The 14717-nt window shown below is 43.0% G+C and overlaps 1 protein-coding gene across 2 annotated transcripts in view; it reads left to right on the top strand.

The window, feature by feature from the left end:
- Nucleotides 1–14717, top strand: part of pald1a (phosphatase domain containing paladin 1a) — a 56151-nt gene that overhangs the window by 19585 nt on the left and 21849 nt on the right. For both annotated transcript variants that reach the window (XM_073489693.1, XM_073489694.1), the window contains exons 10-18: nucleotides 95–199; nucleotides 729–824; nucleotides 902–1036; nucleotides 1278–1394; nucleotides 1701–1880; nucleotides 1962–2159; nucleotides 2508–2648; nucleotides 2804–2875; nucleotides 6378–6518. In XM_073489693.1, coding sequence (XP_073345794.1) covers nucleotides 95–199; nucleotides 729–824; nucleotides 902–1036; nucleotides 1278–1394; nucleotides 1701–1880; nucleotides 1962–2159; nucleotides 2508–2648; nucleotides 2804–2875; nucleotides 6378–6518 — 1185 coding nt within the window. The remainder of the gene's footprint in view (nucleotides 1–94; nucleotides 200–728; nucleotides 825–901; nucleotides 1037–1277; nucleotides 1395–1700; nucleotides 1881–1961; nucleotides 2160–2507; nucleotides 2649–2803; nucleotides 2876–6377; nucleotides 6519–14717) is intronic.

The raw sequence follows: 14717 nt of genomic DNA, 5'->3' as shown, positions 1-14717 counted from the left end.
TATGTGTCTTCACACATTTCTTCAACTTATATTATTTAATTCAAGGACTTGATGCCGTTAAAAACATGTAAAAATGTCTTTTTTTACCTGACAGGTTGACCAGGCGATCGCCCTGTGTTCAGAAATGCACAACATAAAAGAAGCAATATACGAGAACAAGAGTAAGCTGGAAGGGATCGGAGAAGATTATCAAATTCAGGTTAGTGATGACCCTTTTTGGCAGCGCTGACGACAACCTGTAATTCCTCTTTTAAAGCTGATTCCTTGATGACGCTTGATTTCTAACAGCCTCCGCTACTCAGTTTATGTTTCGGCTAAATAAAGCGAGAGTAAGATAGAAATCTAAGGATGGCGATGAGCCCTTGAGCTGATTGAGGGCTTGACTAATGGGAAACATTGGACAGTCATAATCCTGGAAAATAACCCCTTGACAAACGCTTGACTTTCAACATGATCTGGCGTTGCGTCTCTTCCTCTGTTACTTTCTTTAATTTCACAATCACTCATGCAGCCCATCGTCATATTTGTTTCATGTCTTCTGGTGTAGAAATGAGCAAAAATTAAAATAATCATGATCAAAACTTACAGTAAAAGTTAACATGAACAGCTGGTAGATGAATAAAGTGTTTAGACGTGATGATAAAGGCTTCAAGAGTCTGTAAATGTTCGAGTTAAGCAGTATGAGCTGCTGCTGTGAGCAGATAGTGAAGCTTTCCTTTGTTTTTTAGGGAAGCAGTACCAAAGACTACTTTCTCAACAGAACCATGCAGAGCTTGGAGCGCTACTTCTACTTGATTGTATTTAATGCATACCTTCACGAACAGGTAACGTTTCTTCCTTAAATACACATTTCTTTATTGATATATAATGATCTTGTAACCTATATGTTGCTTTTTTGCAGTATCCTCTTGCCTTCGTGTCCAACTTCAGCCAGTGGATGTGCTGCCACGCGTGGCTGTACAGGTTGCTGGCCCGCATGGACCTGTCGGAGCTGTCGGCCCCGGCCGAGCTGGTCACCAGAGGAGCTCGCGTCCTGGTGAGGAAACAGAAGATTGTCGCTGTCGTCATCTCAATTCTGATCTTTGGCTGCAATGTGAAACCAAACCCTCATCGTGCAAGATATAGTTGCATTCTCAGTGTTCACGCATGGTTTTCAAAACATGGTTTTTGTATTACTGATAAACTCGCCACATCTCAAATCTCTTATCGTCTTCCCACACAGTTACGCAATCATCTGCGCTCTTTATATGTTTTGCGTAATGTGCATGTCTGCTCAGGTTGCCGACGAGTGCTTGGCTCTGGACGTTCTCAGCACAGTGAAGGAGATGAAGGCGGTCAACTTCAGACGAGTGCCCAAGATGCCGATATACGGAGTGGCTCAGCCGACGTCAGAGGTGCAGCAGATTCCCTCATATTCTCTCATCTTTACTTTAAATCCTAAACATCATCATGAAGGATTGAAAAGGGGATTATTTATTGTCTTACTCCTGCTTTTATCTAAAGACACTAGAAACAGGAGATCTCATTCTCGTTTCATTCGCACATTGTGCATCCTTGCACTCATGAATATTCACAAGAGTACAAATAGACTCAGAGAAGTGACTCATGATGATTTGGCGGACACTCGCACGCCCACCTCAGGATGCTCGAGCCGGACTTCCACTTCCTTTCCGTCTAATCGTAAACTTTCTTGTGTGCAGGCGACCGGTGCAGTTTTAGCCCACCTGACAGACGAGAAGAGGAAGCACAGCCACGTGTTGTGGGTCAACTTGCAGGAGGAGCTGGTGCTGGAAGGGAACGGCCAGATTTTTACGCCGAGGGAGCCGTCGTGCCTGGACCAGCACATTCCCGTCCCATCGTCTGACCCGCAGCTAATAGAGGTAGGTTTACCATCAGAAGCTTTAGGATTTTTGGTCTAGCTTTCGCGCAGGTGAAGTGAAATTGCTCCGATGTCTCTGCAGAAACTGGAGACGTCTTTGAAGGAGGAGATCCTGCAAGCTCAGAAGTGGCTGGAGGTGACGCTGGAGCAGGAGAAACAGATGAAGATGTTTAAAAGCTGCCTGACCGTGCAGGAGATCTTCAACCAGCACAAGAGCTCCCACCAGGGCCTCGTCTACAAACGCATCCCTCTGTCTGACTGCTGTGCGCCCAGGGAGGAGGTAAAGATGTGGATGTACTCACAAAACGTGCAGAAAGAGCTCACAGGGTGCTTTTGGTTTCTCATTGTGATGATGAGGTGACGATGAATGAGCCTTGTGCTCCCTCCAGTGGTCCTACCGAGCTATTCACCACAACCACATCCACATCCACTCATATTTGATCACATTTTTCATTCTTATTCATTAATTTTCTGGATTCCCATGAGAATTTATTGACTTTCTTCTCAGATTCTGCGTAATTTGTGAATAAATATCAGACTTATATGTTGTTATACTTCCTAATGACACACTTAAACACTTCTCAAATACAGAGATCTTAAGGTTGAGTTTGTGTGCGTTTGCTCTCAGGAGTTTGATAAGCTGTTGGAGGCCATGAAGAGCGCCCTGGCCGAAGACTCTCGCTCAGCCTTCGTTTTCAACTGCTCTAACGGCAAAGGCAGGACGACGACCGCCATGGTTGTCTCCATTCTGACTCTCTGGCACTTCAACGTAAGACGCCTCCTCGAGTTTCCTACACATTCATTAAGGCCCCCAGTATTTTAATACACTTCAAATTAAGAGTGTATTTAAGAGCGATCGCATGTGGCTGCAATGTTTCCATCATCCAAAATATAAACGCGTAATCCGGTGTCCTTTACCCGCAGGGTTTCCCAGAGTTTGCAGACGACGAGATCGTGAGCGTTCCGGACGCCAAGTACACAAAAGGAGAATTTGAGGTGGGTACATTTGCACTTGATTTTATGTATTCTTGTATGTATTCTATTCTTGTAAAGTGTCTTTGAGAGTTTTTAAAAGCGCTGTACAAATAAAATGTATTATTATTATTATTACATTTAAAAACAGACGCCTTCTCCAGCTTTTTAACACGTGATAACAAATTCTCTCTGTACGCTTTACAAATAACTATTGACAAGGGTTTATAGCTGCAATGTTGATAAATATCTGTCAGTTAACAGGATTATTGGCTATTTTGGCAGCAGAAACATCTTCATTGTCGCGTTTGAAGCAAAAAATGCCAAATATTTGCTGTTTGCTTTGAATTGAAGTGAAGATTTGATACTTTTCTTTGTCATACATGACAGTGCAGTGAATATATTTGGGTTATGGTGGGTCGGTCAGACATTTTAAGATGTCTTTTTTTACTGTGGGATATTAAACGGAGCCTTTTTCAGTGTTTTCTGGCATTTTATAGATAAAATGATTAGTCAACACTGATTGTAATCATTAGTTGTTGTGCTGCAGGACTGGGCGGATTTCCTTTTTTAGTTCTGTCTCTTCTGTCAGTGTTATGTTCAGTTTCCATCACAGCGTTCATATCAGACACAATCTGTGGTCGCTCCCCATCAGCAGATAATTAAGAGCGTCAGCAGTGTGTGTGTGTGTGTGTGTGTGTGTGTGTGTGTGTGTGTGTGTGTGTGTGGGGGGTTTTTTGAAAAAAGTCTCTAAACGCATGTAACAAGGCTGCATCTTGTCGCTGCAGTCCAACTTATGAAAAAGGAATGGTTTGGGTGGATGCTAATGACCTCCTTTAGTTTTGACTTGTCATTGCTGTTGTGTGGCTGTGTTGCATTTACACTGTGACCTCTCTGGTGAGCTTGAATTTCTGTAGGTGGCACCGCTGCAAACGTGAAATGCAACTTTTTGTGCACATTCTCCTTAGACAAGCAGCTTTTACAGATTTCATTAGGGGAAGAAAAACTGTATTTTAAAACAGCCCTTTTATAGCTTTTTATTCTAAACCCCCGCTGTCTGCACCTGTGATTGAAAGCTTCACCCAAACAAAGACTTGAAGCCAAAGCCTTTCTCCCTCTGCTCTGGGTGGTTTTTCTTGATTCAGAGTTGTGACAATGAGTCAGCGGTTGGGACCTGCTGGCCGTGTCCTCGGCACAGTAAACATGGACACACAGAGAGAGGCCGCACTCCGCAGGCACACAATGCGGCGTGCCAATCACAGCGGCAGTTTCTGGGATACACAGAGTGGTCGCCACAGAAACCTTGTCTGCCTCCAATTCAGCCTGTGAAGGATGTGTGATGTCGCCACCTCCGCTGGCTTATCTGCCAAAATAGGCGGCGTTTGCTGTGGCTGTGAGGTCCAAAGCATTGAGGGATGGAGCAACTGGTGCGGTTTCCTGGTGTGATATAGAAACTCGAGGTGTGACGTAGTGTCTGATTATCAGTGCGTAGGTGTTTGAAGCATTGTGATAAATATTTGCGTTTTATAGATCTGGTTAAAAGTCTAGTTTGTTCTTTAGCTGACCTGCAACTTCACTGTCTTGGGTTCATTTTCACCGATATAGCATTGTTTTCTGCCACAGCAGGCAGTTGTTTTCAGTGAAAAAGCTCTTAAAAACCTGCTGTACACTACCTGCTCAGCCCAAACAGCAGATAAAGACAAACTTAGCGATGAGCTGGTAAACATACTGGAGCATTTAGCCGTTAAGGAGCCAGATATTTCCCTCAGGAAGAGGTAGAGACAGAAAAACAGACAAAAAAATGAACTTTTTTTTCTTTTTCTTTATCTTTTTTAAGCTTTAACATGAATTAAGCCTTTGTTTGAGCGCACAGAGCATTGTGTATGTTAGATTATCATTTTTACAACCAGAGAGATGGAAAGAATCTGATCGGATCAAATATAAAATAAACAAGGAACAAAAACAGAACAGTTACAAGCTTCCCTTATCTGAAAAGGAAGTGTACAACTCCATTGTCTTAAAATGTATACATCCGTTTTCCACAGTCTCATAAATCATCCGTTTCTTCCATTTACCGGCAAAAACATTTTCTCTCGCTCTGAGCTGATAGGTTTCTTAATATAAAGCTCTCTTACAGTCACTGATCAATAGTAGGGTGAGCAGTCTTGTCATTGCCTTTTTGCTTGTTATCAGTTACATCTTGGTTGAATTTCTATCACTACCAGAGACACAAGGTACATAACTCTGCATTCCTTCGGTTTTACATGTCCCAGAAACATTCCCCAACTTGAACATTTTCCTAAATAGTCACACTTGTTTCTGCTGCCCTCAAGTGGCCAAAAACAGGAGTTGATCAACTTGAGTTAAACTCATAAAAAAGCCTTGAATACATTTCTTTTCCTTCATTCTTTGCGTATGCTTGAAGCTTCAAGAAATTGCTTGAATTTTGATCTCTGACCTGAACCGTGAAACTGGCTTTTTGTGATTTTCTTAAAGGGGCACTGTGTAGTTTTGGAGAAGAAACTCAAATTTGAATATTTACAATATTAATGAGGTAATAATAATGAATGAATAAACAAGCTGTTCCCAGAGGAAAATAATGTCAGTTTTTTTATTCAGTTTATCCAGCCATGATCGATGGCATACGATCTTTCTCTTCTGATTACAATCTCTTCCCCAAAACAACCAGATTTAGTTGATGCGTGAAGTCGTGTCCGTTGCAGCTGTCAGCAGAACACAGGAAAGTGTAAAGGTTTTATGAAACCTGACACAGATTGTGTGTCAGTGGTCAGGCTGCATGCTGATGCTGCTGATCTGACACACACACTGTGAATGAGAAAACAGGGTTTTTTGCCTGCAGGCCTGTTCTGTCCTCTGATCCGGCTCTTTGGGCTTCCTCCCTCTCGGCCTCCTGCTTCTTCTTCCTATCGGTGACATCATTGGTGTTGTAAGTAAACAATCTGCGGGGGGTCACCAGTGAGGTTTATTAAACTAGATGCTGATGGAAACATTCCCCGTCTGTGCGAGGCCGACGCTGGAAACGAACATGCTGACACACATTCGCGCCGATGTTTAAATTAGGTCAGGACACACGCGCACAAATTCTCTTATCGACAGACCTCACAAGAATGAGTTCGCCTGGTTTGTTTTAATCAGTCTCATTGGATTTGTGTGTATATATTTTTTTTATAATGGTGGAAAAGTATAAGATAACGTATGGCATTATGATGATGGACATTCATTGCACATAACAAACCATAACTTGTTATTTTTTTATTTTCAGCCACTAGGCAGAAGAAGAAAAACAAACAGAAATTGTAGGTTTAAAAAAAAAAATCAGAGTTTTTTAACTTTTACTTCAATTACATTGCTGCACTTGAGTCTATTTCTACTGCAGGTGCGGCACTAAATAACATAAAGCTGTGTCAGGAGGGAGGTGTTGTGTCCTTGAAACAACTTTTGAAACATTCTTGAAACTTTGGGCTGTCCCGGATAACGAGTGTCGATGTTGCTTTGCGGTGCGCAGGTCGTCATGCAGCTGGTGCGTCTGCTCCCCGACGGCCACAGGATGAAGAGGGAGGTGGACATGGCCCTGGACTCTGTCAGCGAGACCATGACCCCCATGCACTACCACCTGAGAGAGGTCATCATCTCCACGTACAGACAGGTACAGCACACATCCCTGTAGTATTCATTACCTGGTGCTTAAAATACAGGAAATCCAAGAAGAGCATAAATAGTTGGAGGTGTGTGTGTGTGTGTGTGTGTGTGTGTGTTCTTGTACTTCTATCTCTGTGAGGATCAGTTTTGAGTGCAACGTTTTCGAACATTCTGGTCTTCATGAGGAGCTTGTTTTGAGGATCAAGACTTTTTTGGGCGGTTAATGTAGAATTATTGCCAACTAGCCAAGAATTGTTGGTGGTTTTAGCATTTTTTTCGATTTTTCAAGGCTGCAGTGTTAAAGATTTAGTGGCAAATAGTAGTGTTAAGTAAAGAAAATACCCTTCGGGGGCGACCGGGTAGCTCAGTTGGTGGAGCATGCACCGCACGTACAGAGGATTTGTCCTCGCTGTAGGGTTCGAATCTGACCTGTGGCCCTTTGCTGCATGTCATCCCCCCTGTCTCCTGTCTCTCTACAGCTTTACTGTTAAATGAAACCATGAAAAAAGCCAAAAAGGAAATAATAAGAAGAAAATGCCCTTCATCTCAACCTATATGAATGGTGGGCGCTAAAAACGCGAAAAACCACTCTGTGGAAGAGGATGTGCTTCCTCTGTAGGTATAAAACCCTCATTCTAAGGTAACAAATACACAAGATTCATAGTTTCAGATGATTATACAGTGATGAAGACATAGATGTGGATAGTATATTCAATTTCTTCCTATAGATCCCTTTAAATGCCCCTAAATCCTACGCACTGCACCTTTAATTGCTTGTCTTTATTAGACCCTGTCCATTTGTTTTAATCCTATTTCAGTCTTTTAAAGCACTTTGTTACTTTGTCAGGCCATGTCAGGGAATGCATGATGTCATTGAGGACTACAAATACAAGTGTGCCCAATCAATGGGAACTGAAAGTCCAGACGAGTGTTCCACTTTTGTGTTGATTATATATTTCATATTAAGGACAAACAGTTGTGTTCCAAAGCAAAGAATCATCAAACCGTCCTCTGAAGTTCCTGGCAACGTCTTCTCCTCGAGGGTAAATCAAACCCAATTATTTATGAATCTGTGCTCTTCATGCTGAGACACAATCAGCATGTTATTAAGGACTCGGGTGCAGTTTCGCACGAGCCCCCATAGATGGCGTCGAGCACTTGTTTAGACGTCCTCCACAGCTGCGGCTCGGACATGAATGAGAGCGATCCAGAGCTCTGTGTGAGCACGAGCTGCAGAGCGTGGAAAACGATTGTTGTGCAACATAACTTATCTGTAAAACTCAATGGAATTCCTTCGGGTCTAAGAGGGAAAAGAGCAGAGCAGGAGAAAAGGCAGGGAAATAAATGATTACTGGTGGGATTTTTCAGGCTTGACCTCTTGAAGTTTTATTTAGTGGGCCTGCTGTGCAATGCACAAGGGCGCACTTGTGCTGTCTATGGCCCGAGTAGTGTGAAATAGCTTATAACGTCAGTTATATAAAGCAGCTGCTTTGTTTGACACATACATTGGGTGTATTTTAATGTCAAGTCCACTGACGAGCTACATTTTCTTCCTGATTCCCTATATTGAATATTCTGGGAGGAAATGCAGGTAAGAAGAAACATACAAGGTAGTATTTCTAATCTTTGCATTGTGGAAAAAAGGATAAAAATAAAAGTAATTTTACATTCAACAATACAAAAAGAGAACAAAATACAAAACAAGCTTTTAGTGCTGTTTCTGGACCAGGTCTCTCCTGATGCTGTGGCCTCTGCAGGGCCACAGCTCGGCTCTGTTTTAGCCATTTGTAATGCAGACTGTAATCATTGTGCCTCTGTGCACCGTCAGCGCGCTGGAGGCACCCGGTCCTGTCTCCACCGTATCAATGGGCCTCATTGTCCCGTGAACCTTGTCTTTCGCCTATATTCTCTCTCAGTCTGTCACTTTCTGATGCCCGGCTCCAGGAAAAGGCTCACTTTCAATTTCAATTAGGTAATTTGTACAAGCAGAAACTGAAGTTTTAGACATATATTTTTCACATATTTGTATATTAGGTAAAACTGCACTGACCTCAAACTTACCCAGAATTCAAAAGGATAAATTTGGCTCGAACTTTGGTAGTTTTGGACTTTTTCTCTCTTGGTAGTGATGACTTTGGACCCTGTGGTGTTTTACAACAATGTTTTTTACCAGTGGGCTGCCATATTCACACATTCCCGGTGCCAGCTTCAAGCTTTGCTGTTGATTGACATTTGGCGGATGCAAGGTAGCGCAGCAGTGCTTCAACAAAGATGGTGAAGAAGACCGCAAGTGTAAAGACACTTAAAAATCAGTTTTGCAAATGTTTTATGTGGAAGGAAATGCATATTTTTTTCATTTGTTAGACATTAGAAGGATGCGAGGTGAGTAACGCCAACCGTGAACAGAACCTGTTTGTCTAAAGGGTAACGCCACCAATTTTAGTGTGTTTACACTTAATGATTGTGCCTTTTGTGGCTCCAGAGGAAGCTGCACGCACTCTGATAAATTGCCTCCAAGTGATGTCACTCAGTGGCTAAATTGCATTGTGTGTAATGTAGGCGCCAGGGTTTGAAAAGGAAGAAGAATGTGTGAAATAAAAAAGGTTGATATTTAGGAGAGCAATGCTAGAAAAACCTGGCGCCTACATCAGCCACTGAGTGACATCACTGGATTACACGCAGCCACAAAAGGCTTTATACTACTTTTTTAACATATGCAGTAGTAAACACACTTTAAAAGTGGAAAAAAAAGATAAATAAATAAAAACCCTTCCTCGCAATTCCCCTGGTTGTCATCAAATGCTATCACAACCAATAGAAATGATGCCTAAAACTCCAGAAATAGGACCCAGATTGTACGAAATCAAAATGATCTTTTAACCCTGCTATAGCAGACCTCAGGTTGGCACTCTGTCCCCCTTTCAGCCTTTCCCTTCCTGCCTGAACCAGCAGGCCAGGTGATAAACAGTGCCAGATGTTACTAGAACCCGGCAGGCAGCAGCAGACGAGAGAGAGGGGGGAGAAAAGGGGGGAAAGAATAGGGGAAAAATTTCACCCCCACACTTTCTCTCTCTCTCTCCCCCGCTCCTCTCGTAGCCCTCTAAAGCACCCTCCTCCCCTTTGACAGTGGTCGGAAAATGTGTCTTTGATAGAGAAAAAATATATTTACACTGGGACCCGAACCGTCCGCCAGCTCCCAGAGGGGCCTGGGAATGGGTGGAATTGAGGTAGGGGGTTGGTGGGTTTTTTTTTTTGAGGAGGCTGCAGCGGTGAGTTCTTCTTAAAGGGCCTGTAAATGCCGACTGTCGACCGAGCGCGACCTCGCATTGCAGATGCATCCTCCGACATCAGGTCCGCCGTGGTGGAGAGGTTACTTCCTCTCCTCCTCCTCCTCCTCCTCCTCCTCCTCAGGAATCAGCTACAAGGGTTTTTCTTTCCACCGTCGGGAAGAAAATTGCCTCGAGCGATCTGCACACCGGCTGTTTACTTTGATATTGCTCCCTCTCTTTGTGGAGCTGTGTGTGTTTACAGGTGTGTGATTCACCATCTGACACACAGACTGAATTTATTAGATATGAAATGATTTAGAGCTGAGCAGGAAATCTAATGTTTACGATCTGACGCACCAACATCTCTTCCTACACAACTGATTGTTTGTTTTGTCATTAACGTGGCTTTTTTTCTTACCGGGATATCTAATTTCCCACAGTTTATATTTTAATGCGATAAAAATAAAACAAAACTAAGAGTTGGGACGCCGTGGACAGTAGTAGAGGATAAAGTAGCACATTTTCCTAAGACAGGAGAAATCTTTCCATTCCATATGTTTCTTTCAAAAATTAGACCAGACGTCATAAAACTTCTCCTTGGTATTTATTAATTCTTTCCATTAGCGATTCAAATGAGGCAATGTCTGTCATCAGATATCTCCATGCCACACACCACCTAGCTAACATTTCCTGCAGCTTTTTCTTCTTCTTTTTCCTTTGTATGGCGGTCGACAACCGTTGTGTTAAGGCGCATCACCGCCACCTACTGTAACAAGACGAGAACAGAAAGAAACAGAAACTGTTTAAGGGGCGCTGGATTAATTACACGATATCATCATATATCTATTATTAGAGCCAGAGCTTTACTTTTAATGGTCAACTTGGCATAAAATCTGCCTGCATTGAATCACCAGTCAAATCTGATTAAAAAAACACTTAAAAAGTTTGGTGACTTTTCCCCAAAATAAGGGATAAAGTAGCGTTTTCCCACAGATTATACTTCTACTGTGCATGTGCATGGTTTCACGACTTCTTTTATGGCTCAATACAGAGTGCCGTGCCGCGGCGTGCCAGTGCAACGACGACATTGGCTGATATCTTTCTTGGTTCAGCTGCTATGATTTGCTTCTGGGGGGGAAGGGGCAGGATTTGTGTCACGCAGCCAGTCTGTCTCTTTCTTATAATGTCTCTGGTTGTATCATATTTCTCTGTCTGTCCAGTACATCTGTTAGCTTTAGCATGTGTAGTGTTCCCCTTTGGACCACCAGGCTGGGGATTGTCTAGCCTTGTCAGATTTACCTTGACCAGGGCTTCACACTGAGTGCACAGAGAATATGATCATTGAAGCTCGCTGGCTTCCACCTAGAGTGTCAAGAGTCTTTTCAAAACAAAGAGAGCAGAGTTAAGAAACCTTACTTCTGATCCTTTTTGCTGGGCAATCTCATTTTTAAAAATTAAAAGCTTTTTCACTCAGGTGGTGAGAAACGCACAGAGTGAGAGTGAATGAGCGGCAAACCATGTGAGTGTGTGTGTGTGTGTGTGTCCAAAGAAAGGCCCTCATGGTTTGGACGGGGCAGTGGAAAAATATTTTCAGAAAGGGGAGAATGCTGCGAGCAGGTTTCCTCAAGGAAAGGTAGTGGACGTCTTTCGGAGAGAAGACGGGGGGGAGGAAGAAGTGGGGCCAAGCGCTCCGTGTTTAGGGTGGTTGAGGGGACCACCGCAGCACCGACAGCCAGATTAATTTTACTAAGAAAAAAGCGCAGGGGATTAAAAAGAAAGAAAATGAGAAAGTGTTGCGGTGGGAAAGCTACAGGCAGCCATGCTGTAAGGTTAACGAACCTCGTTATCCTATTTGGGACTCGTTTTTTTGCAGCTTTGTATGTTAATCTCAGCTATCTTCAGTACTCCTCTGGCTGGAGGGTCTTTTGTTTCAACTGTTTTCTTCTCAATTAGGACGACCACTTGACACAAGTGGGCCAATTACAAGGTGGGGTCGATGACGGCCAAAGGAAATATTGGCAGGAAAAACGATCCCCCACCTGAACCAGAGACAGGTTGTTCTTCTCCTCGCCTGAAGTGTGTGTTGACTCACAGCTCCTGAAAAGAGCCTCTTATTTAGATCCAGCACAGAGTGTGAGGGAGCAGAGTGGGAGAGCCCGGGGTTGTTGTTTTTATTCACAATTTCCAGCCTCTCACATGCCAATGCCAATAGCAACGTTTGCTGCGGCTGTCTGCAAAAATGACTGAACCCATCTGAGCAGGTGCAACCAGCTGAGGTATTTGGACGTGCATAACACCGTCTCTCTGTGCACCTTTTAGTGCAGAGAGTAGTTGTATGTCGGGGGGGTTGTTGCAGGCAGCTGCTACGAGTCAGCTGCTATTCAGGAGCTCAGTTATTTTAAGTGTACTTTCCACAGCTGTAAATGACTTCAGATGATCTTTCTAATACACCTAATGCGCGCGCTGATGTCTAATATGACGTGATCCGTGAGAATTGACTTAAAACGGTGTCATCATCGATGCTCTTTGTGTCTTGTTGAACATTTGCAGCAGATACCACGAAACAAAAACTAAATGTAACCAGATTCTTCTGACTTTCTGATACCAGAGAGTTTATGCAAAGAAAAATTTAAATGATCCGTTTCTATTCTTCTGTCAGCGGACTAATCATACTCCCTGCGTGGAATGATTCCAGGGTGGGCTGTTTTTCGATGCCGCACCAGGTGATTTCACTGATTGGCGCGTTTCTTTATGTCGAGCTGCTAATCAGTGAAAATCACTTAAAAACCCATAAATTCTAATCACATTCAGAGTTCAGACCACCTGTTCAAGCCTTTTCCACCAACTTTCGTTTGAAATTTGAAGTGTTGTGTCACTAACCCTGACTTAAAATGTTATTCTCAACAGAATGACACCTGTGAACTACGTACTTTTGGTCTCTGACTTAGTCATAACTGGAAATCCCAATAAACCAGAAATAGATCAAAGTATTCTTTCAATAAAATTATTATTTGCTGCAGGAACAGCATCTAATTCTCAATACTTTGTTTCATGTAGGTAATTTTCTCTGTTGTTGTGAAGCTGCATGAGTTTCGGTTACCGAGTTTCACATCCAGCATAAAGCTGCATGGAAGCCCGCTGGGTTTCTAGCTCTCACCACTTGTTGTTTTTCCGGTCAAAATTCAATATTGTTTTTATCCTGCTTTGGTCTACCAATCCCTTTAGAAAAGAAAGAAATGCTTCTGTTATGAAAAGCCAATTCTTATTCAGCTGCCACTCCACACTGGGCAGTATTATGAGCCAGATTTAAACCAGTGCTTTTCTTGTGTTTACGAATAAAACTAATGAGCCGGAAAAAAAAAAGCTGCAGGTCGTCTTTTGATTCTAGGGAGCCATTTTTTGCAATTACTGCCTTGTTAGCATACTCGATAAAACAGAAACAATTCACTAGAAATGAAAAGGAAAAATCTTTGTTGCTCAGTTGAAAATAGTAAATGGACGTACCTACATGGCGCCTTTCGAGTCTTAGCGACCACTCACAACCTCGCTTTACAACACAAGTCAGCATTCACCCATTCACACGCAGGTGACCATGAAAGGCGCCACCTGCTCACCAGGAGCGATAACCATACGTACCCACGCATACACCGATGGAGGCAATTTGGGGCTCAGTATCTTGCCCAAGGATACTTCGACATGAAACCGACCTACCGATTGGTCAGGCCATTCGCAGCTACAGCTTTACTTTGTCTCAAATGACCCGTAGGCTAGCTCATGGTGGCTAATTCTAGCTCGTGTTCACAAACTTAACAAAGATATTGCTTTGTAACATACATTACTGATTCAGTTTGCTGCCTTCTTGACTTCACTACCAGGTTTCATCATTCACTGTTCCCCCGTTTCACTCGTGGTTACAGTTGTTTAGCGACGGTGACAACAGTCTTGCTTTAATGTGAAACTAACTTTTGCTAAAAAGCAGCTAAACTGACTATAAAACGCTAAGCTGTTGCAATGTAAATGTATAAATGAAAATGGATATTGAAATGCCAAGGAAAAACTGAAACAAGCACTCGATTCAATTGTTTTCTTAGATAATTTTTCGATGACAGTTATTTATTCTAGGAGTATTTCTCTGCCTCTCAAACCTGATTCTTAAATAAATGTGTCCTGGTGTCCATCGCTTGTGAATTTCAGTAAATACCTTCATAAAAAAACATTGAGCGAGACCTTCGTTTTGCATTAAATTACAGTCCACAATACAACTCTGAAAAGTAGCCTTTCTGCACAACAGTGTCCTGAAGAAACCTTTCAAACATGCTTATGTAGAGGCTCACACACATGGATTTCTATTGCCAAGTTGCAATGTAACAAGCAGCTACTGTATGTGACTGCATGAATCAAAAATCACTCACTGGCCTTTGCTTCAAATCTCTGTTTTACTTTTGGATTTGTGATGCCGCAGCCACTGCCAAAGGCCTCTGCAGTCATCATAGTACTGTGTGTTTTATTTCAGATGTTCCCTGCGAGGGATCGAGCTCTCGTGCTCTGCCTCACTCCCTACATGCTGACCACTTCAGAAATCGTTATGTTTTTCTCAGTCTGTCCCCTGAATAACTGAACTGCCCTGGCCTGCCCTTTGCCCTGACCTCCCTCATGTCCCCCACCCCCGTCTCAACCACAAGGCCCCAGGACAGCGCTTCAGACCTCGCTGAGCCCGGCACAGAAGGGTTGCCATTTCCTGCCCCCACACACTAAACCTGTCATTGCCCCAGGCCCACAGACCAGGAATAACTACCTCCAAAACCATGCATGAGTGTTTAAACATGCCCCCAGTAGCTGTGGTCATGGTATCTGACGGATCCTGCAAAGCCCCAAATCATTTCACCAGGAAAAGGCCCACCTTCTTTTTTTTTTTTTTTGTCTAAGCTTTCACACTA

This window comes from Pagrus major, chromosome 20 (assembly GCF_040436345.1).
Source record: "Pagrus major chromosome 20, Pma_NU_1.0".
NCBI classification, from domain to species: Eukaryota; Metazoa; Chordata; class Actinopteri; order Spariformes; family Sparidae; genus Pagrus; species Pagrus major.
This window is presented reverse-complemented; position numbering and strand designations above follow the sequence as displayed.